Raw genomic sequence first — 23107 nt, 5'->3', positions numbered from 1 at the left:
CATACTTTACGGAGGCTAAAACTTTGGGAGGCAGAGGTGGGTGGATCACCTGAGGTCGAGAATGCGAGACAAGCGTGGCCAACATGGCAAAACCCCGTCTCTACTAAAAAATACAAAAGTTAGCCGGGCGTGGTGGCGCGCACCTGTCATCCCAGCTACTCGGTAGGCTGAGGCAGGAGAATCGCTTGAACCCGGGAGGCGGAGGTTGCAGTGAGCCAAGATTGCGCCATTACAGAGCAAGACTCCGCCTCAAAAAAAAAAAAATCGTTCCAAAGTTACCGCGACAAAGCTGCGCCCCCTTGCGGTGTGACCCCCACCCCCCGGCCCCCTCAGTTTACTTCCCTCCAGTGTTTTTTCATCTTTAAGCTGAGAAGCACCAGAAAGGCTGAGATTGGATCCCAATTGCCTCAGGAAAGTTAATTAACCTCTCCTGATCCTTAAAACCAGGGACGGGCACGGCCCCTCCCTCAGGGAGCTGTACTGACGTTTCAATGAGTGAAGGGGCTTAACAATCAGTGCCTGGCACCTAGGAGGAGCTCCGTGAAGGGTTTAGCCGTGATTTTATCATCAGTGTGTGCCCCAGGCACCAGTGCTTTTCCATGGAGGGGATAGGAGTGGAGGAGGAGGGGGCATCGTTTCGATAAAACTCCCCGAAGTCCCCTCCCCCACGGGTCATGCGTCTGAACCTAATCCTCGCTAATTCCCCTGCCATTCTGCTGAGGCTGGGCTGTTGCCATAAGAGGATTGCAGCATTTGCTAAATTAGTCCTGGTCAGGGGCAGAGGAAACAGCTGGGGGAAGGGAGGGTGTTTGGAGACCAGGAGGGACAGAGACATATGGGGGTGAGGGAAGAGACGCAGAGAGGGAACCAGGGCAGAGAATCACTGACCGTTGAAACCTAGGAAGGGGAAAACAAGAGAGAAGAGAACACGAGTGGCGGTCAGGCTCAGTGGCTTGACCCTGAAATCCCAGCGCTCTGAGAGGCCGAGGCGGGAGGATCGTTTAGAGACCAAGAGTTCAAAGCCACACTGGGCAACAAAGCAAGACCCCATCTCTACACATGCATAAATAAAAATTTGAGAACAGGAGTAAAATGAAGGACAGAAAATGGAAGGGACAGAGACCAGCAAGGAGGCCGGCAACCTGACGAGATGAATATCAAGACTGGGTCCACCCCCTCCTAGCTTGGGACCTCAGGCGGGTCTCCCAGACGCCCTCTGCCTCAGTTTCCACATCTGTGAAATAGGGATCATAATAATACTATCATCTGAGGGACCATTCTGAGGATTAAAAGAGTTAGAACCGACTTACGCCACTGCCTGCTCAATGATTTTATTTTGTTGTCCTTCTGATTTACTAGGTTATAATTTATGTCCTATAAAATCCATTCGGTTTTTTCCCCAACTCTTTTTTTTTTTTTTTTTTTTTTTTTTTTGAGACAAGAGTCTCAGTGTCACCCAGGCTGGAGTGCAGTGGCACAATCTCAACTCACTGCAACCTCTGCCTCCCAGGTTCAAGCGATTCTCCCACCTCTGCCCTCCAAGTAGCTGGGATTACAGGCACCCGTGACCACATCCAGCTAATTTTTATACTTTTAGTAAAGACAGCGTTTCACCATGTTGTCCAGGCTGGTCTCAAACTCCTGACCTCAGGTGATCCGCCCTCCTCGGCCTCCCAAAGTGCTGGGATTATAGGCGTGAGCCACCGCGCCCAGCCTACCTGACTCCCTTTTCACTCTCTTATTGAAATACATTCTTTTTCTAGGGTGTGATAAGTTTGGGGAATTATATACCGTCCCAGAAACCATCACCATAATAAAGATAGGGAACATTTCTAGCACCCGCCGAAGATCCTCATTTGTTCCTTTGCAGTGACTCTCTCCAGCTGCTCCCTAGGTCTTGACAAGCACTATCTGCTCTCTGCCCGTAGAGTTTTATCTTTTCTAGAATCTCATAGGCATAGAATTGTATGGTATTTGCTTCTTTTTGTTAATTTTATTTTTATTTATTTATTTCAGTATTTGCTTCTTTGTTCCTGGTTTCATTTCTTTTTTTTTTTTTTTTTTTTTTTTTTTTTTGTGACAGGGTCTCACTCTGTTGCCCAGGCTGGAGTGCAGTGGCACGATCTCAGCTCACTCCAGTCCCAACTTCGAGGACTCAAGCGATCCTCCCACCTTAGGACCCCAAGTAGCTGGATCTATAGGCACGTGCCACCATACCCAGGAATTTTTTTAAATTTTTTTTAGTAGAGACAGGGTCTCACTATGTTGTCCAGGCTGGTCTGGAACTCCCGGGCTGAGGTGATCCTTCTCTCACCTTGCCTCCCAAAGTGCTGGGGTTACAGGTGTGAGCCACCGTGCCCAGCTTGGATTTAGTTTTCTTTCTTTTTTTTAAGACATGGGGTCTCACTCTGTCGCCCAGGCTGGTCTTGAATTCCTGAGCTCAAGCAATCCTCCCACTTCCGTCTTCCAAAGTGCTGGGGTTACAAGTGTGAGTCACTGTGCCCAGCCCTAGTTTCTTTCACTGGGATATCAACTACTGGGAGTTCATTCCTTTTCATAAATGAGGAATATCTTTTTTTTTTTTTTTTTTGAGACAGAGTCTCGCTCTGTCACCCAGGCTGGAGTGTAGTGGCGCAATCTCAGCTCATTGCAATATCTGCCTCCTGGGTTCAAGCGATTCTTATGCCTCGGCCTCCCAAGTAGATGGGATGACAGGCACGTGCCACCACGCTCGGCTAACTTTTGTGTTTTTAGTAGAGACAGGGTTTCCCCATGCTGGCCAGGCTGGTCTCAAACTCCTGACCTCAAGCAATCCACCCACCTCCACCTCCCAAAGTGCTGGGATTACAGGCGTGAGCCACCATGCCTGGCTCAGGGTATCCTTTTGTATGGATGCATCAGGGCTTGTTTCTCCCTCCACCTGCAGATGAACGTCTGGATAGTTTTCAGCTTGGGGCCATTATGACTAAAGCTGCCAGGAATAGCATAAGTACAAGTTCAGTAAAAATAATAATAGTAAAGACCCAAGTGCCTGGTCAACATGGTGAAACCCCATCTCTACTAAAAATACAAAAATTAGCTGAGCGTGGTGGCGTGCCTCTGTAATCCCAGCTACTCGGGAGGCTGAGGCAGGAGAATCACTTGAACCCGGGAAGCGGAGGTTGCGGTGAGCAGAGATCGCACCACTGCACTCCAGCCTGGGTGACAGAGCAAGATTCCATCTCAAAATAATAATAATAGGTTAAGATAAATGTTTAGCATGATGATTTCAAGGTTCATCCATGTCATGTTTATCAGTGCTTCTTCCTTTTCATGGCTGAGTAATATTCCCTTGCATGGGTAGACCACATTTGTTTCTGTGGACAGACATTTGAATTGCTTCATCTTCTGGCTACTGGGAATTGTCCTGCTATAAATTTGAGTGTACAAGTTTTGTTTGAACACCTGCTTTCCGTTCTTTGAGGCATATACTTTGGAGTGGAATTGTTAGGTCACTATATAGCTCCAGGACATTTTCGTCATCCCAAAAGGAAACCCAATATTCATTAAGCAGTCACTCCTCATTCAACCACACAGCACCCCTCACCCCAGCCCCTGGCAGCCACTAATATCTGTCTCTATGGATTTGCCTTTTCCCCCCCACCCCCCCGAAATAGACTCTCAGACTGTTGCCCAGGCTGCCAGGCTGGAGTTCAGTGGTGCCATCTCAGCTCACTGCAACCTCTGCCTCTCAGGTTCAAGCAATTCTCATGCCTCAGCCTCCCGAGTAGCTGGGATTACAGGCACGCACCACCACGCCTGGCTAATTTTTGTATTTTTAGTAAAGGCGGGGTTTCACCGTGTTGACCAGGCTGGTCCCAAACTCCTGACCTCAAGTGATCCACCCACCTCAGCCTCCCAAAGTGCTGGGATTACAGGCGTGAGCCACCACCCCTGGTCAGATTTGCCTATTCTGAATATTTCATATAATTAGGATAATACAATACATGTCTGGCTTCTTCTGTGAATGTACTTAATGCCACTGAATTAAGCACCTTAAAATGGGAAAAATGAATTAAGAATCATGCAATGGAAAAGATGGTACATTTTATAGTATGTGTATTTTACCACAAAAATAAATAAATGCTTATTGAGCTCTTTCCCTGGACCCAGCTTCAGGACCAAGTAATTAATACAATAACGTCATTTCATTCTCTTGAGGTGGGTCTTCTTAGATGCTCCATGCTACAGGTGGGGAAATTGAGGCTGGGAGAAAGGAATCACTTGAGGTCAGATGACCAGAAGAGGCTGAGCCAAGCTCAGACAGCAAGTATGACCCTCCATCCTGTGTATAACTCCCAGTCATCCCCCAACAAAAATCTTAACCTGGGATTCAGCAATTGAGAGGAATGCAGGCAGAGAGAGATGACCTAGAAGCCGGGCGCAGTGGCTCACGCCTATAATCCCAGCACTTTCGGAGTCTGAGGTGGGTGGATCACTTGAGGTCAGGAGTTCAAGACCAGCCTGGCAAATATGGCAAAACTTCAACTCTACTAAAACATACAAAAATTAGCCGGGCGTGGTGGTGGACACCTGTAGTCTCAGCTACTCAGGAAGCTGAGGCAGGAGAATCACCTGAGCCCAGTAGGAGGAGGAGGTTGCAGTGAACTGAGATCAAGCCACTGCACTCCAGCCTGGGTGACAGAGTGAGACCCCCTCTCAAAAAAAAAACAAAAAACAAAAAACAAAAAAACAACCTAGAGCTGGAAAAACAGGAACTCAGAGGTGGGCCAGGCATGGCGGTTCACACCTGTAATCGCAGCACTTTGAGAGGCCGAGACAGGTGGATTGCTTGAGCCCTGGAGTTCGAGACCAGCCTGGCAGCATGGCGAAACCTTGTCTCTACTGAAAATACAAAAATTAGCCGGGCGTGGTGGCAGGCACCTATAGTTCCAGCTACTCAGGTGGCTGAGGTGAGAGGATTACTTGAGCCCAGGAGGCAGAGGTTGCAGTGACTGAAGACCACGCCACCGCACTTCAGCCTAGGTGACACAGTGAGACCCTGTCTAAAAAAAAAGAAAAAGAAAAAAACAGTCAGAAAAAAGTCAGACGCAAAGAAAGAGAGAAGGAGGGAAAGAAAGAAAAAGGTGAAAATCCATCGAAATGAAACGAGGACCTGGGAGTCTGAAAGATAAGAGGAAGAAAGGAAAGAGAGAGAGGAGAAGAGATGACAGAGAAAGGGTGAGAGTGAGAAACTGAAAAGGATCTGGGGAAAGAGCTGAAGCTGCAGAGGGCTGGATGCTGAGAGGGGAGGCTGGGCCGGAGGCTGGGCATGGCTGTAAATGCTGGCGTTGATCTTCACATCCTGCCACTGAGGCAGCGATCATTCTCATCACCCCCCTGTTTTTTCAGGAGGGGCACTGGAAGGTCACAGATGGGTGGGGCTGGGGCTGGCCCTGGGGACCCCTGTTCCTCCTCCTCCTCCTTTTTATTTATTTTTTATTTATTCGTTGATTTATTGATTTATTGATTTATTTTGGAGACAGGGTCTCTTATTCCGTCACCCAGGCTGGAGTGCAGTGGTGCAGTCCTAGCTCCCTGCAGCCTCAAACTCCTGGGCTCAAGAAATCCTCTTATCTCAGCCTCCCGAGTAGCTGGGACCACAGGCACACATCACCACGCCCGGGTAATGTTTTACAATTTTTTTTAGAGGCAGAGGTCTCGCTATGTTGCCCAGGCTGGTCTCAAACTCCTAGCCTTAATCAATCCTCCCTCCTCAGCTTCTCAGAGCACTGGATTACAGGCGTGAGCCACTGCACCCAGTCCCTGATCCTTTGTAAACTGGCTTTAAAGAGACGTCAAGGAAAGGAGGGTGATGAGATAGGAAACACATGAATGGACTCAGGCCCCACAGACAGAAGGAACAGAGCAGTTCCTGTTTCTACCTGCCCCTCCTGGAAACAACACGGAAATTAAAGAATCACCCAGACTTTAAATGAGATCCAACATTTTAATCGGTTTCACTCTGTGGGTGGGCAGAGAAGGCGGACCCAGAGGCCAGTGTGTGGGGAAGAGGAGGACAGAGAAGGTGGCACCTTCTCAGGGAGGCTCCTGGCTTCTTCCTTCTGTCCCCACCTGCCTTGTCACTCTTCCTGGCTTTAGGACATAGAACGTTTGAAATCGCCCGTGCACAGCTTGAAGAACCAGCACTCAGGAGCCCAGCCCAGGAAAAGCAACTTGTAACCTCCTAGCCAGATTTGGCTCCCTGCCGTCTCCGGCTCCTGGCGGAGCCTCAGAAGACCCCAGAATCAGGCTGTCTTGAAGTCTTACCCCGTCGGCCTGTGATGGGGGCCCCTTGGCCTCCATTACTTCTCACTCTTTCCCAGAATCTTGCATCCCTCCTTCAGTCCCTCCCTGACTCCCATCAAGTTTCTATGACTTGTTTGCACAAGACGCAGCCTCCCTGGTGAATAAGGAGAAGATTCTCGTCCACGCCTGAGTCCCGGCCTCCAGTGCAGAGCTTCAGTGTCTCTGAAGAATGAAATGTATAGTGGATTCTGATCCCAACGTTTGCACAGACCCAGGGCACAATATCATCTCATCCCTGTCCCTCCCGTGTGAATTTTGTCTAGCTCCCCCAGCCTCCCCAGTGACATATGTTGTCTCCCTCTGTCTATATTTTCATCCCACACTGGACTCTTGAGCCACTCCTGGGTTATTTTTGTTGTCGTTATGATTGAGACGGAGTTTCGCTCTTGTGACCCAGGCTGGAGTGCAGTGGCACAATCTCTTGCTCTCTTCAACCTCCGCCTCCCGGGTTCTAGCAATTCTCCTGCCTCAGCCTCGAGTAGCTGGGATTACAGGCACGTGCCACCATGCCCGGCTAACTTTTGTATTATTAGTAGAGACAGGGTTTCACCATGTTGGCCAGGCTGGTCTCGAACTCCTGACCTCAGGTGATCCACCTGCCTCGGCCTCCCAAAAGTGCTGGGATTACAGGTGTGAGCCACCGCACCCGGCCCACTCCTGGGCTTAGTGTCCCAGAACCCAGCAAGACTCAGGCCTATGAGAGATGAACATGTTTTATGTTGAATAAAAGCCTCTTTGTGGGCTCTAGAGATCAGGGTGTGCCCCTCAGGGGTCTAGGCTGTATGCACCTCTTCTGGTCTGGTGCTGGAAACGTCATCTGATGCCTCTCGGCCTCTCTCCTCTCCGCCTCTCTTCACACCTCTCCTTTCTCCTGACCCTGGGGTGCTGCTGACAGTGTGCCCCGGCTCTGAAGTGTATATTGTGCCCTATCTTCTTCCCAACTCTTAGTTCAGCGACCTCAGGTTGCTAGCTTGAAGTCAGCCATGGTGGGAGTATTTACACCACGGAAACTGACAAACATTCCACAACCAAGCTTTTCCTCTTCCTTGGAGAGCCCATTGTTAGACCTCTGCCAGCACACCACTGCCTTCCTGCCCTACTTTTTTTTTTACCCCTTGCCTTGTGAACTCCACCGATGAGCGGCTATTGGATCCCACCTCCCCACCCCAAAATGAAAGGATAACTCAGACTGATGAGGCAGGGAGCCAGCACCCAACTTCTGAGCATCAAACGACTTCAGTCCGTCTTCAGGTTCTCACAAGGGCTTGCCTGTGTCACCATGAGTAAAATTCTATTTCAAGAAATAATGGTGCCACCCCAGGAAAATGTCCTCAAGTCAAGCTCTATTTTCCAATCCCACCATCGAAACTGAACACCAAAAAAAAAAAAAAAAATCTAAAAAGGGAAATGTATTTTCGAAATGTAGGAGTGCCTCCTCCAAATCTATGTCCCCCTCTTCCTGTCTCATGTTTATTTACAGATGGGAGGCTGTCCAGTTGCTTCTTCTCTGTGAAATAGCCATAACTATAAGTGGTACGTCCCATGCAGCTACCCCAATTCCACCAGTGTCTCACCTTTAGAAAATCCTACAACAAAAGAAGAAAGGAGTAGAGATGCAACAGGCAAGCTGCGTTTCATTTCCCTACCAAATATACACATTCCCAATATGCTAATGAGCAAATGAGTGATAAAATGTCTTTTTAAAGAAACTAAGAAGAAAAAGGACATATATGTATAGCTACATATATGAATATAGATCTTTGTCTCTCAAACAGCCCCCTAAACCTACCAGGTAAGCCTGACATTTGTGAAGTCTGTAAAATTCCCAGATGATTTATTTTTAATGTAACTGCATCATTGGCCTAAGGTTTCCCGATGGGGCTTCTTAAAGTCTGTCTTTGGAATTTCTAGAAAGGTCCTTAACCATATGCTAAAGAAGTGTCCACACGTAGGGCGGGGCACCGTGGCTCACGCCTGTAATCCCAGCACTTTGGGAGGCTGAGGCGGGCAGATCACTTGAGGTCAGGGGTTCGAGACCAGCCTGGCCAACATGCTGAAACCCCATTTCTACTAACAATACAAAAAACTAGCTGGGTGTGGTGGAGCACACCTGTAATCCCAGCTACTTGAGAGGTTGAGGCAGGAGCATCGCCAGAACCCAAGAGGCGAAGGTTGCAGTGAGCTGAGATCGCACCACTGCACTCCAGCCTGGGCGACAGAGCGAGACTCCGAGTCTCAAAGAAAAGTGTCCACGTGGAAAGTTAAGGAATCAAGCCCCTCTATCTGCTTGTTCAAGGGCATGGTGATTCTGACCTAAACATGACCCCAAATCAACTGCAAGTTTGGTTTGATTTCTTCTTGGAGCAAGTTCTCAGCACCACTTTCTGAAGCCTGGAGCTCATGGTGTACTTCAGCGGTCACAGTCGTGCCAGACGGTGTTGGGGTTGAGAGAATCACTAGGACCTGTGAACTGTCCGGGGAGAGGGAGGAGCCTCTCCCTGTGGAGGAAAGGGGTGGGCTCTGTAAGCTGAACACGGAACCGCGGTGACCACGGCTGTCGGAAGGACAGCTGGTTCCGGTTGCTTTCTCAGGGATGCCGTCCCGGGATCTAAGCTGCAGGGAAGCAGATTCGGAAAAGAAAGGGTCCCGAGGCCCGACGGGGAGAGATGGAGACTGCGTCCTCTACAAGATCTGAAACTTCCAGGCACTCTGATCCTTGTAGTCCAGAGGGTCCATGGGATTGTAGGTGAATTTCCAGGTGCCCGTGGGGTCCTTGAATTCCAAGCTATCCACGGGGCTGTAGGCGCCATAGCTCTGGCCTGATAGGGAGGTGGGGGACTGGGCCAGGGAAGGTCCCACCGAGGGGCCAGAGAGGGGGCTAAGAGCTGGGCCCCCTAACTGGGGCACCATGGGAGAAAGGTAGGGGTCTAGGCCACTGAAATAGGAGCTCGGAGACCCATAGGCGGAGGGGGAAGAGCAGAAAGCAGAGGCCGGGGCATAGGTCATGGCATAGGGGGCCGAGGTCAGAGACGGCCCCGAGGCCACCAGCCCAGCCCTCTGCGCCTCAGGCAAAGGGGACTCTGATGCTGGGCTCCAGATGGACACAGTGGCCACTGCCGTGGTTGGGGAGCCTGAGGGGCCGGGCAGAGGGGGACTGTAGGAATCTGAGATGCCCAGAGGGTCTGGACAAACATCCGTGGAGGGTCTTGGGGACGTGCCTGCCTTCCTCTTGGCAGGCCGGGCCTTGGCCTGGCCCCCTGGGGGCTGCTGCTGCTGTTTCTGCTGCTGCCGCTGCTGCCTGCATTTAGCCCTGCGGTTCTTGAACCAAACCTGAGGGTAAGAGGGGAGATGGGGGTAGGTAAGTGGGGAAGAGGCCCAGGAGAGCCGCAGGGTGCTCAGGGATGAGGACCCTTGTTGGTGAAAGGTGCTGAGGTCACATCTCTCTACTTTGCATCCAGCTGTGGGGCATCTATTCATCCATCCATCCATCTATCCATCCAATCATACCTGCGTGTGTGCATGAACACAAACATACGTCATACCTACAGGCATTCATCCATCCATCTAATACAAACATGCACACATACCATTATGCATACATACACCATGAGCACATACATCATGCCTACATTTACCCATCTATATGATCATACATACATCATACACATATTCATCCACCCATCTAATACAAACATGCACACGTACAATTATACATACATACACCATACACATGTACATCATGCCTACATTTACCCATCTATCTGATCACACATGCATACATCACACACATATACATCATACATACATTCCCTGGTCCATCTGATCATACATGCAAGTGTACATACATACATCATACACACATACGTCATACATGCATTAATGGAGCCATCTGATCATACATACATACACCATACACATATTCATCCACCCATCTAATACAAACATGCACACGTACAGTTATACATACATACACCATATGCACATACATCATGCCTACATTTGCCCATCTACATGATCATACATACATCATACACATATTCATCCATCTAATACAAACACACACATGTACAATTATACATAAATACACCATACACAGATGCGTCATGCCTACATTTACCCATCTATCTGATCATACATACATACATCATACACATATACATCATACATACATTCCCTGGTCCATCTGATCATACATGCAAGTGTACATAAATACATTATACACACATACATCATACATGCATTAATGGAGCCATCTGATCATACATACATACATCATACACATATTCATCCATCCATCTGATCATACAGATATACAATTATACATACATACATTGTACACACATACATCATACATATATACACATTAATCCATATATACGATCATACAAACACATATTTCATTTATCCATCTAATTATATATACATGCATACACTCATATATACATAAATAAACCCATCCATTCATCCAATCATGCATGCATGCATACATACATCATACCCTACAGGCATTCATCCATCCATCTAATACAAACATACACACATACAATTATACAGGCATGCACTATACATGCATGCATCATGCATACATTTATCCATCTATCTGATCATACATACTTCATACACGTATTCATCCATCTGGTCATATGAACATACAAATATCCAATTATAGGCACATACATTGTACACACATAACATCATACATAACTATGCACTAATCTAACCATACATACATACAATCACACAAACACACATATTTCATTTATCCTTCCAATCATACACATGTGTATATGCACATATACGTAACATCATACCTGCAGCATACAAACATACATGCATACAATTATACATACATACACCATACACACATACATTATGTAGACATCCATCTGATCATACATATATACCTCACACATGTATATGTTGTACAAACATTCACCAGTCCATCTGATCATACATACATCAGACATACACTTATCCATCTGATTATACATACAATTGTACATGTACATCATATGTAGGTTCATCCATTCGTCTTATACATATAATTATATGTACATACATCATACACACATACATCATACACACATTAATGGATCTATCTAATCATACATACATCATATGAACATTCATCCATGCATCTGATTATACAAGCATACAAATATACAATTATACACACATACATCATACACACATACATCGTACACATATACACATACATCGTACACATATACACATTAATTTATCCAATCATAACTATGTCTAATCACACAACACACACATTTTATGTATCTGTCCAATCACATACACCTGCATACACTCATATATACATAAATACACCAATCCAGCCGGACACGGTGGCTCACATCTGTAATCCCAGCACTTTGGGAGTCCGAAGCAGGTGGATCATGAGGTCAGGAGTTCGACACCAGCCTGACCAACATGGTGAAATCCTGTCTCTATTAAAATACAAAAATTAGCCCGGTATGGTGGTGCGTGCCTGTAATTCCAGCTACGCAGGAGGCTGAGGCAGGAGAATTGCTTGAAGCCAGGAGGCGGAGGTTGCAGTGAGCCGAGATTGTGCCATTCCAGCCTGGGCGACAGAGTGAGACTCTGTTTCAAATAAATAAATAAATACACCCATCCATCCATCCAATCATGCATGCATGCATGTATACATACAATTGTACATGTGTACATACATCATGTATACATATATCATGCGTGCATACATTCGTCATCTATCTAATCATACCTACATGCATTCATACAAACACACATATATAAATGTATCCGTCCATCATACACACAGACACTCATATATGCACATACATACACTCATCCATGCTTCCAGTCATACATGCACACACACATATACAGTCACACATACACATTCATCTCTGCATCCACCCACCCATCCATCCATCCGTCTATTCAGTCAATGAACAAACATGCATTAACCATCTTCTGCTACTCTTGAGGGTCCATCAGTGGAATTGACATTCTAGTTGGGAGAGACAGAGTCTAAATAAACGGACTCTGAGATACCTTACATAAACTGTATGAACGTATGATCATATGAACATACAAATATACAATTATAAGCACATACATTGTACACACATAACATCATACATAGCTATGCACTAATGTATCTAATCATACATACATACAATCACATAAACACACATACTTCATTTATCCTTCCAATCATACACATGTGTGTAGGCACATATACGTAACATCATACCTGCAGCCTACAAACATATGCAACTGTATGGTATCTCAGAGGGCGATAGATACAAACACACGTAAACTGTATGGTATCTCAGAGGGCGATAGACACTGTGGAGGAAACGATTGAGCGGGATAGTGGGCAGCAGTAGAGTCAGGGTCTTGGGGAAATACTGCAATGTTAAATGCTGTGTTCAGCATGGGTCTCACTGATAGATAAACAAAGACTCGAACAAGGGGCCTGCTGTGTGGTTATCTGGAAAATAAGGATTCCAGATAGAGGAAACTTAGTGCAAAGGCCCGAGGCAGGAGGGTGCTTGGCAGGCAGGTCAGTGCCCGGCGCGGCTGGAGAGGAGCGAGGGGCGATGAGAGCCTTAAGAGGCGGTCAGTGGTATGGTGGGGAGAGGAATTATTGTCTCCTTGATAACTTTGGCTGTCACTCTGTGATCGCTCCCTCCTCCCATCACTCTGAGTTCCAGGGAGGCCCCTGGAAGGTCACAGGAAGGGTCGGGAGGGGTCCAGGGACCCTCCACCCCACCTGAACCCTGGACTCGGGCAGATTGATCTTCAGAGCCACCTCCTCGCGGGCATAGACGTCTGGGTACTGGGTCTTGGCAAACAGTGCCTCCAGCTCCTCCAGTTGGCTCCGGGTGAAGGTGGTCCGCTCCCGCCGCTGCTTCCTGGGGGCGCCTGGGGTGGGACGGGAAACAGGACCCTCAGGTCATCCACCATGGGCTGATGTGAGGCCCTGAGGCTGGGTGGGATGCCAAGAATTCCATCCCGGTTGCCATCTGCCTAAACTAAGGATGGAATGCACATTCCCTGCCCTTCTACGCCTTCCTCTGTGCCTGGCACTCTGTGGCTCCTGCCTGACCCCAAGGGGAATTGGCTTTAACTCTATGAGGAGGTATGTGAGTTGTTTTCCCTCTTCTAAGCTTTCTCATGCACTAAGACATATTTAGTTGAAGCATGACATCGCTGACATTCAACCATTTCTAGCCTATAAAAGCAGCAAGTCTGGGCTGGGCGCGGTGGCTCACGCATGTAATCCCAGCACTTTGGGAGGCTGAGGCGGGCAGATCACAAAGTCAAGAGATCGAGAACCAGCCTGACCAACATGGTGAACCCTTGTCTCTACTAAAAATACAAAAAATTAGCCGGGCGTGGTGGCTCCCAGCTACTCGGGAGGCTGAGGCAGGAGGATCGCTTGAACCCAGAAGGCAGAGGTTGCAGTGAGCTGAGATTACGCCACTGCACTCCAGCCTGGTGACAGAACGAGGTTCAGTCTCAAAAAAAAAAAGAAAGTAGCAAGTCCACACCGCTCAACGTAATGCAAAAAACAAAAACAAAAACAAGAGCTAAAGAATAATGCTACAAATAACTGAGTGCTCACTTCTCTTAAAAATAAGGCTTTATGAAAATTAGCTGGGCATGGTGGCATGTGCCTGTAATCCCAGCTACTTGGGAGGCTGAGGCAGGAGAGTCACTTGAACCTGGGAGGCGGAAGTTGCAGTGAGCCAATATTGCACCATTGCACTCCAGCCTGGGCAGGAGTGAAAGTCCGTCTAAACTCCATCTCAAAATAAATAAATAAATAAATAAGGCTTTGCAGGCCAGGTGCAGTGGCTCATGCCTGTAAGCCCAACACTTTGGGAGGCTGAGTCAGGTGAATTATTTGAACCCAGGAGTTTGAGATCAGCCTGGGCAACATAGGGAGACCCAATCTCTACAAAAAAAAAAAAAATTAATTTTTTCTATGTTTTGTATAATCCAGATCCTGCACAATCTACAAAAACTTTAAAAAGTTAGCTAGGCATGGTGGTGTGCACCTGTAATCCTAGCTATTTGGGAGGCCGAGGCAAGAGGATCGCTTGAGCCCAGGAGTTCAAGGCTGCAGTGAGCCATGATTGCACCATTGCACTTAAGAGTGGACAACAGAATGAGACCCTATCTCAAAAATAAAATAAAATAAACAAAGCTTTGCTGCCTAGGCACAATGGCTCACACCTGCAGTCCCAGCTACTCAGGATGCTAAGGTGGGAGGATCGCTTGAACCCAGGAGTTTGAGGCTGCAGTGAGCCGTGACCGTCACCACCGCACTCCAGCCTGGGCGACAGAGTGCGAGACCCTATCTCTGAAAAATAAATAAATAATAAAGTTTTGCTAACAGATGAAAATTCCTCTTGATTCCCCTTCCAAATTACATCTCCTCTTCCCCACCCCAAAAGGAACCTCTGTCCTGAATTTCTAGGACTGCACATGTTTTTCTAAGTGACATGCATTTCAGATGAACCCAGAGGGCTGGTATATGGCCCTGAAGTCTCCCCTGTGACTGCTTTTTTCCTGGGGCAGAGGGACCCCAGAGGTCCTCTAAGAGGTGAGGCCAGCCTGGGGTGCCGAGAGAAACGACTGTACTCACTTGGGTAGGGCACAGCCTGGTGCATCAGATCCACACTGGGGCCACTTAGGGCCAAGGCGTTGACAGAATAGTGAGGCCCCGGGTTCATATACGCCATCATGATCTTCGGGGACGCTGAGGCCCAAGTCAGGGGGCCTGCAAGAGAAGAGGAGGGATGCTCACTCACTTACCAGTTACTCACCATGGGGTGACAAGCAGGCTGAGATTCAAATCCTGCCTCGGTCTCCTCTTAGGTACGTGACCTTGGCCATTTATCTCACCTCCGTACCTCTGTGTCCTCACGTGTAAAATGGCCTCTGCTTAAGGTTCTCAGAGCTTTCTTGAGACTCTGCAAAGCAGAGAGCTGAAGTGATGACGCGCCTCATAAGTGCGAGCTCTTATTCCTACTCTACCCTCTAAAACAATCTCATCCTGGCTGGGCACAATGTCTCACATCTGTAGTCCCAGCACTTTGGGAGGCCAAGGCGGGAGGATCACTTGAGCTCAGGAGTTTGAGACCAGCCTGGGCAATATAGCAAGACCCTGTCTCCAAAAAAAAAAAAAAAAGTGTTTTTTAAAAAGTTAACTGGGTGTGGTGATGCGTGCCTGTAATCCCAGTTACCCAGGAGGCTGAGGTGGGAGGATCACTTGAGCCCAGGAGTTTAGGCCTGCAGTGACCTGTGTTCAGGCCACTGTACTCCAGCCTGGGTGACACAGCAAGACTCTAAGAAAAAAAAAAAACCAATCTGATCCCGTAACACTTCCTCATCCAAGATCCCTTCTTTCTGTGACCATGGGCAAACACGCTCAGCCTCACTTATAACCAAGGACTGCAGGTTGACCAGCCATCCCTCTTTGCCCAGAATGGAGGAGAGGTGGCTGTATCTTGGAACATAGGACTTTCAGGCTAGAACCAGAATGGTCCCAGTCAAACTGGATTGGTTGGTCACCCTAAGGGAGAGTGGCATTAAAAAAGGCCAGGCAAGGTGGCTCATGCCTGTAATCCCAGCACTTTGGGAGGCTGAGATGGGCGGATCACCTGAGGTCAGGAGTTCAAGACCAGCCTGACCAGGGCCGGGCGCGGTGGCTCAAGCCTGTAATCCCAGCACTTTGGGAGGCCGAGACAGGCGGATCACGAGGTCGGGAGATCGAGACCATCCTGGCTAACATGGTGAAACCCCGTCTCTACTAAAAAATACAAAAAAAAAAAACTAGCCGGGCGAGGTGGCGGGCGCCTGTAGTCCCAGCTACTGGGGAGGCTGAGGCAGGAGAATGGCGGGAACCCGGGGGGCGGAGCTTGCAGTGAGCTGAGATCCGGCCACTGCACTCCAGCCTGGGCGGCAGAGCGAGACTCCGTCTTAAAAAAAAAAAAAAAAAAAAAAAAAAAGACCAGCCTGACCAATGTGCTGAAATCCTGTCTGTATTAAAAATGCAAAAATTAGCCAGGCGTGGTGGCCCACGCCTGTAATCCCAGCTACTCGGGAGACTGAGGCAGGAGAATCGCTGGAACCCGGGAGGCGGAGGTTGCAGTGGGCCGAGATGGCACCACCGCACTCCAGCCTGGGCAACAGAGCAAGACTCTGTCTCGAAACAAAACAAAACAGCAACAACAACAACAACAACAACAAACTACAGCAAGGACCAAGAAAGGCATCTCACACCTGCAATCCCAGCACTTTGGGAGGTCAAGGCAGGAGAATCACTTGAGCCCAGAAGTTCAAAACCAGCCTGGGCAACATAGTGAGACCCCCATCTCTGAAAAGAAAAAAAAAAAAAAAAACAGTGAGTGTGGATCTTCCACAATCACTTTTGACCTATCAGATTGGCAAAGATGAAAGAGGTTGATAACTTCCGGCACTGGGGTCAGTGTGGGGAAAGACGCACTCCCAGGGCAGGTAGGTAGCAAGCAGTACAGGTTGCAACAAACTTATCGAATTAAAATGCCATCTTTCTTTTCTCCTAGTAATTCACCTTCAATGTATACCTCAGTCGCCTTGTTGGAAAATGGGAATGAAAATCGCATTTATGGGCCAGGCGCAGTGGCTCACACCTGTAATCCCAGCACTTTGGAACACCAAGGCAGGCAGATCACTTGAGGTCAGGAGTTTGAGATTAGCCTGGTCAACATGGTGAAACCCCGTCTTTACTAAAAATACAAAAATTAGCCGGGCCTGGTGGTGCACGCCTATAATACCAGCTACTTGGGAGGCTGAGGCAGGAGAATCGCTTGAACCCAGGAGGCAGAGATTGTAGCGAGCCAAGATGGTGCCACCACAACCTAGCCTGGGCTACAGACTCCGTCTCAAAAAAAAGAAAAGAAAAAGAAAATAGCATTTATGTTCAGGTGGCAACATAGCGAAACTCTCCTGTCTCTACAAAAAATTAATTTTTTATTTTTAAAGTAAGCCTGGGCACAGTGGTTCACGCCTGTAATCTCAGCACTTTGGGAGGCCAAGGCGGGCGGATCACCGAAGGTCAGGAGCTCGAGACCAGCCTGGCCAACATGGTGAAACCCCGTCTCTACTGAAAATACAAAAAAAGCTGGGCGTGGTGGCACATGACTGTAATCCCAGCTACTCAGGAGGCTGAGGCAGGAGAATCACTTGAACCCGGGAGGCAAAAGTTGCAGTAAGCCAAGATCGCGCCACTGTACTCCAGCCTGGGTGACAGAGCAAGACTCTGTCTCAAAAAAAAAAAAAAAAAAAAAAAAAAAAAAGCATAAGGCTGCTCTCTGAACTGATTTTAAAAGATCTCTAGTATACGGTTTTAACAAATTGTTCTAGGGGCCGGGCGCAGCGGCTCATGCCTCTAATCCCAGAATTTTGGGAGGCCAAGGTGGCCGGATCACCTGAGGTCGGGAGTTCGAGACTAACCTGGCCAACATGGTGAAACCCCGTCTCTACTAAAAATACAAAAATTAGCCGGGCATGGTGGCAGGTGTCTGCAATCCCAGCTACTCAGGAGGCTGAGGCAGGAGAATCGCTTGAGCCCAGGAGGCGGAAGTTGCAGTGAGCAGAGATCGTGCCACTGCACTCCAGCCTGGGGGACAAGAGTGAGACTTCATCTCAAAAAAAAAAAAAAACAGGCCGGGCGCGGTGGCTCAAGCCTGTAATCCCAGCACTTTGGGAGGCCGAGACGGGTGGATCACGAGGTCAGGAGATCGAGACCATCCTGGCTAACACAGTGAAACCCCGTCTCTACTAAAAAATACAAAAAACTGTAGGGACATGGATGCAGCTGGAAACCATCATTCTTAGCAATCTATCACAAGAACAGAGAACCAAACACCGCATGTTCTCACTCATAGGTGGGAACTGAACAATGAGATCACTTGGACTCAGGAAGGGGAACATCACACACAGGGGCCTGTCATGGGGAGGGGGGAGGGGGGAGGGATTGCATTGGGAGTTATACCTGATGTAAATGACAAGTTGATGGGTGCAGCACACCAACATGGCACAAGTATACATATGTAACAAACCTGCACGTTATGCACATGTACCCTACAACTTAAAGTATAATAATAATAAATAAATTTAAAAAAAGAAAAATAATAAAAAAAAAAAAAAAAAAAAAGAAAACTGTTGGTACTACCTTCCCTGCTGTCTGACTAAGGAGCACATGGCAGGAAGTCACAAGAAAGACCAAGGAATAAAGCACAGATTAACATTTCAGGCTATCATCTCATTGCACTAAAGAAAAGTATGTAATTATTCTTGATACTTTATTTTAAAATAAGTATGCCTTTAAAATTATAAGATATTTTCCTTTAACTTACCATAAATGAGTGAAATGGAACATTTATTAATGATATATCAGTGAACAGCAAACCTATGCATGAACCGTCTGATCCATCTCTATTTGGGGGTTTTGTTTTGACATTTTAAGAGTCTTTATTAAAGTTAATGACATTAATTAAAAAAAAAAAAAAAGAGTTCGAGACCAGCCTGGTCAACATGGCAAAACCCTGTCTCTACTAAAAATACAAAATTAGGCGGGCATGGTGGTGGGCGCCTGTAATCCCAGCTACTCCAGAGGCTGAGGCAGGAGAATCGCTTGAACCCGGGAGGCAGAGGTTGCAGTGAGCCGAGATCCCGCCATTGCACTCCAGCCTGGGCAACAAGAGCAAAACTCCATCTCAAAAAAAAAGTAATAATAATAACATAAATTTAAAAATAAAAATAAAATTAAAACATAAAAATTAGCCAGGCATGGTGGTGCATGCCTGTAATCCCAGCTACTTGGGAAGCTGAGGCAGGAGACCCTCTGGAACCTGGGAGGTGGAGTTTGCAGTGAGCCGAGATTGTGCCAGTGCACTCCAGCCTGGGTGGCAGAGTGAGACTCCATCTCAAAAATAATAAGTATTATTATTATTTATTAATTAATAAAATGAGGCATTGACTTTACTCATGTGTAGAATATACACTTGTATGTGCATAGAAAATTCCCAGGAAGGAAGCAAGCTACTGGTACCAGTGATTGCCTCTGGGAAGGAGTGCTAAAGCCATATCTTGTTTCTATAGTTTGGATTCCTTTTTAATTGTGCGTGTGTGCATTCATGTGTGTGTGTGGTTTTGTCAAAAGCAAAAACAACAATGAAATCTTCAAAAAAGCAAACAGAACATGAAACCCTCTGAGAGTTCCTCATTGCCCTCATTAGGATGGCCTCAGAAAACCTCTCAGCCTCCACAGCTATTTACATAAGCCGTTTCCTGGGCTAGGAACGCCTCTCCCCCACCCCAAAGCCCCTCTCACCAGCTAACCCCTTCTCCTCCAGGTCTCAGCTCAGCTACTTTCACCAGAGAAACCAGCCTACGCCCCTGAACTGGATTTTACACACACACACACACACACACACACACACACTCCCTACCTCCTTTTCTTCAAGACACAGCTTGTATTAAATGACATATTTACATGTTTGTTTATCTATCTCTCTCCCTCAAATTCTATCAGTTACCTGAGTTCAGGGACTGGGAATATCTCGGTTCCTGCCATGTCCCCAGCACCCCCAATAAATATTTGAAATGTAAGAAAAAGAATTAAAAATGGATGGCGTTGCCGGTCGCGGTGGCTCACGCCTGTAATCCCAGCACTTTGGGAGGTCAAGGCAGGCGGATCACGAGGTCAGGAGATCAAGACCATCCTGGCTAACATGGTGAAACCCCGTCTCTACTAAAAATACAAAAAAAATTAGCCGGGCGTGGTGGCGGGCGCCTGTAGTCCCAGTTACTCAGGAGGCTGAGGCAGGAGAATGGCGTGAACCCCGGAGGCAGAGTTTGCAGTGAGCCAAGAAAAAAAAAAAAAATTAAAAATGGATGGCATTTATTTTCAGCTCCCACCCCTTCATTCCTCTCACTGTCCTTTCCTTCTCATCCTTCACGTGAGGAGGGGGGACAGATTCTGTTTATTTTAAGTGAGATTCTACTGCTCATTCAGTAAATATTTTTTGAATGCCTTCCCTGCTCTAGGAACTAGGAATATAGCAAGAAATAAGACCACAGCTTCTCTGTTCTCATAGAATTGAACTTCTTGGTTCCGTTCCTAGAGAAACCAATAATGAACAAGGAAAAAAAAAAATAGTCTCCCTCTTGTCTCCCAGGCTGGAGTGCAGTGGCGCGATCTCGGTTCACTGCAGCCTCTGCCTCCCGGGTTCAAGTGATTCACTTGCCTCAGCCTCCCGAGTAGCTGAGATTACAAGCGCCTGTCACCACACCCAGCTAATTTTTGTATTTTTAGTAGAGACGGGGTTTCACCGTGTTGGCCAGGCTGGTCTCGAACTCCTGACCTTGGGTGATCCTCCCACCTCGACCTCCCAAAGTGCTGGGATTACAGGCGGGAGCCACCACGCCCAGCTTTTTTTTTTTTTTTTTTTTTTTTTAAATAAAGATGCCATGGCCGGGGGCAGGGGCTCACGCCTGTAATTCCAACACTTTGTGAGGCTGAGTTATGAGGATCATTTGAAGTCAGGAGTTTGAGACCAGCCTGGCCAACATGGTAAAACCCCATCTCTACTAAAAATACAAAAATTAGCCAGGCATGGTGATGGGTGCCTGTAATCCCAACTACTTGAGAATCACTTGAACCCAGGAGGCGGAGGTTGCAGTGAGCTGAGATGTCACTACTGCACTCCAGCCTGGGCGACAGAGCAAGACGCTGTCTCAAAAAAAAAAAAAAAAAAAAAAAAAAAAAAGCCTTCAGCAAGTTTCAAAAACTCCCGGAAAATAAAACGGTTGGAAAAAAAGCCTTCAGAGAGCCGGGCGCGGTGGCTCACGCCTGTAATCCCAGCACTATGGGAGGCCGAGGCGGGTGGATCACGAGGTCAGGAGATTGAGACCATCCTGGCTAACACGGTGAAACCCCGCCTCTATAAAAATAAAAAAAATTAGCCGGGCATGGTGGTGGGCACGGTGGTGGGCGCCTATAGTCCCAGCTACTCGGGAGGCTGAGGCAGGAGAATGGCGTGAACCTGGGAGGCAGGGCTTGCAGTGAGCCAAGATCGTGCCACTGCACTCCAGCCTGGGGGACAGAGCGAGACTCCATCTCAAAAAAAAAAAAAAAAAAAAAAAAAAAAAAAGTTTCAAGAAAGTTTCAAGAACTCCCAAGAAAATAAAACAAGCTGTTATGAGAGTGAAGGAGTTTGGGGTGGAGTGAGGCATCTAAGAAGTTTTGTGGATCTGGGATAGAGATTTCCAGGCAAAAAAAAAAAAAAAAACAGCAGGTGCAAAGGCTTGGAGGCTGGGCTGGACTGTCACACTGTCACCCTGAGCGAGACGGAGTCTCCAGCTTGGTCTTGTTGGAGGAGAAACAAGGCACCCCGTGTGACCACAGCAGAGTGGTCATGGAGAAAAGCAGAAAGAACAAGTAAAACCTGGTAGGAATGTCACGAGGAGGCTCAGTGCTGACAATAAAATCAAAAGCAGCTACATTAAATCCCCAAAATCAAACTGCCTCCAAGGTAACTCCCAATAATCCTTACCCGCTGATATTCATGCCCTGTGTAGTCCCTACTAACAAGCAGGCTGACGTGTGTAACCAATGGGATATTGCAGAAATGACAGAGCGTAGCTTCCAAGGCTAGCACCTGCTCTAAGGACAGCCAGCCGCCATATTGTGAGGATGCTCAAGCCATCCCATGGAGAGGTCTATGTGGCAAAGAAATGAGGCCTCCTGCCAACAGCTATGAGAGTAAGCTACTATGGATGTTATCTCCCCAGCCTCAGCCAAGCCAGTAAGTGACTTCAGTCCTGGTCGACATCTGACTACACAGCCCCATGGAACACCCTGAGCCGGAATAATCCAGTTAAGCCACTCTTGGACTCCCGTCCCTCAGAAACTATAAGAGATCAGAAATGTTTATTGTTTGGGCTGGGCGTGGTGGCTCACGCCTGTAATCCCAGCACGTTGGGAGGCTGAGGTGGGAGGATCACGAGGTCAGGAGATCAAGACCATCTTGGTTAACACGGTGAAACCCCGTCTCTACTAAAAATACAAAAAATTAACTGGGCGTGGTGGCGGGTGCCTGTGGTCCCAGCTACTCGGGAGGCTGAGGCAGGAGAACAGCGTGAACCTGGGAGGTGGAGCTTGCAGTGAGCCGAGATCGCGCCGCTGCACTCCAGTCTGGGCGACAAAGCGAGACTCCGTCTCAAAAAAACGAAAAAAAGAAAAGAAATGTTTATTGTTTGAAGCTGCTAAATTTTGGGATAAGCTGTTACCCAGCAATAGGTAACTAATACACAAGCCTTCTCTATGCAGGATGTCATTAAATCCCCAGCACAACCTTGGGAGGTAGAGATTGTATTACTATGATGCTTACATTTTGGTTTTGGTTTTGGTCTTAGGGACAGTGTCTCACTCTGTCACCCAGGCTGGAGTACAGTGGCACAATCATAGCTCACTGCAGCCTCGACCTCTTGAGCTCAAGCCATCCTCCCACCTCAGCCTCCCATGTAGCTGGGACTACAGGTGTGCCACCACGCCTAGCTAATTTTTTTCATTTTTGTGTAGACAGGAGTGTCTTGCCATGTTGCCTAGGCTGGTCTTGAACTCCTGGCCTCAGTAGATCCTCCTGCCTCAGCCTCCCAAAGTGCTGGGATTACAGGCCTGAGACACTGGTTTGCCTGATGCTTA

At 47.6% G+C, this 23107-nt stretch overlaps 1 protein-coding gene across 1 annotated transcript; it reads right to left on the bottom strand.

The window, feature by feature from the left end:
* Window positions 1–9030: 9030 nt before the first annotated feature.
* Window positions 9031–15098, bottom strand: CRX (cone-rod homeobox). Its single transcript, XM_050772328.1, has 3 exons — window positions 14999–15098; window positions 13118–13269; window positions 9031–9678 (listed from the first exon to the last, which is right to left on the bottom strand). The coding sequence occupies exons 1-3, from the start codon at window positions 15096–15098 to the stop codon at window positions 9031–9033; spliced, it is 900 nt and encodes a 299-aa protein (XP_050628285.1).
* Between the last annotated feature and the right edge of the window lie 8009 nt (window positions 15099–23107).

Source organism: Macaca thibetana, chromosome 19, assembly GCF_024542745.1.
Source record: "Macaca thibetana thibetana isolate TM-01 chromosome 19, ASM2454274v1, whole genome shotgun sequence".
NCBI classification, from domain to species: Eukaryota; Metazoa; Chordata; class Mammalia; order Primates; family Cercopithecidae; genus Macaca; species Macaca thibetana.
This window is presented reverse-complemented; position numbering and strand designations above follow the sequence as displayed.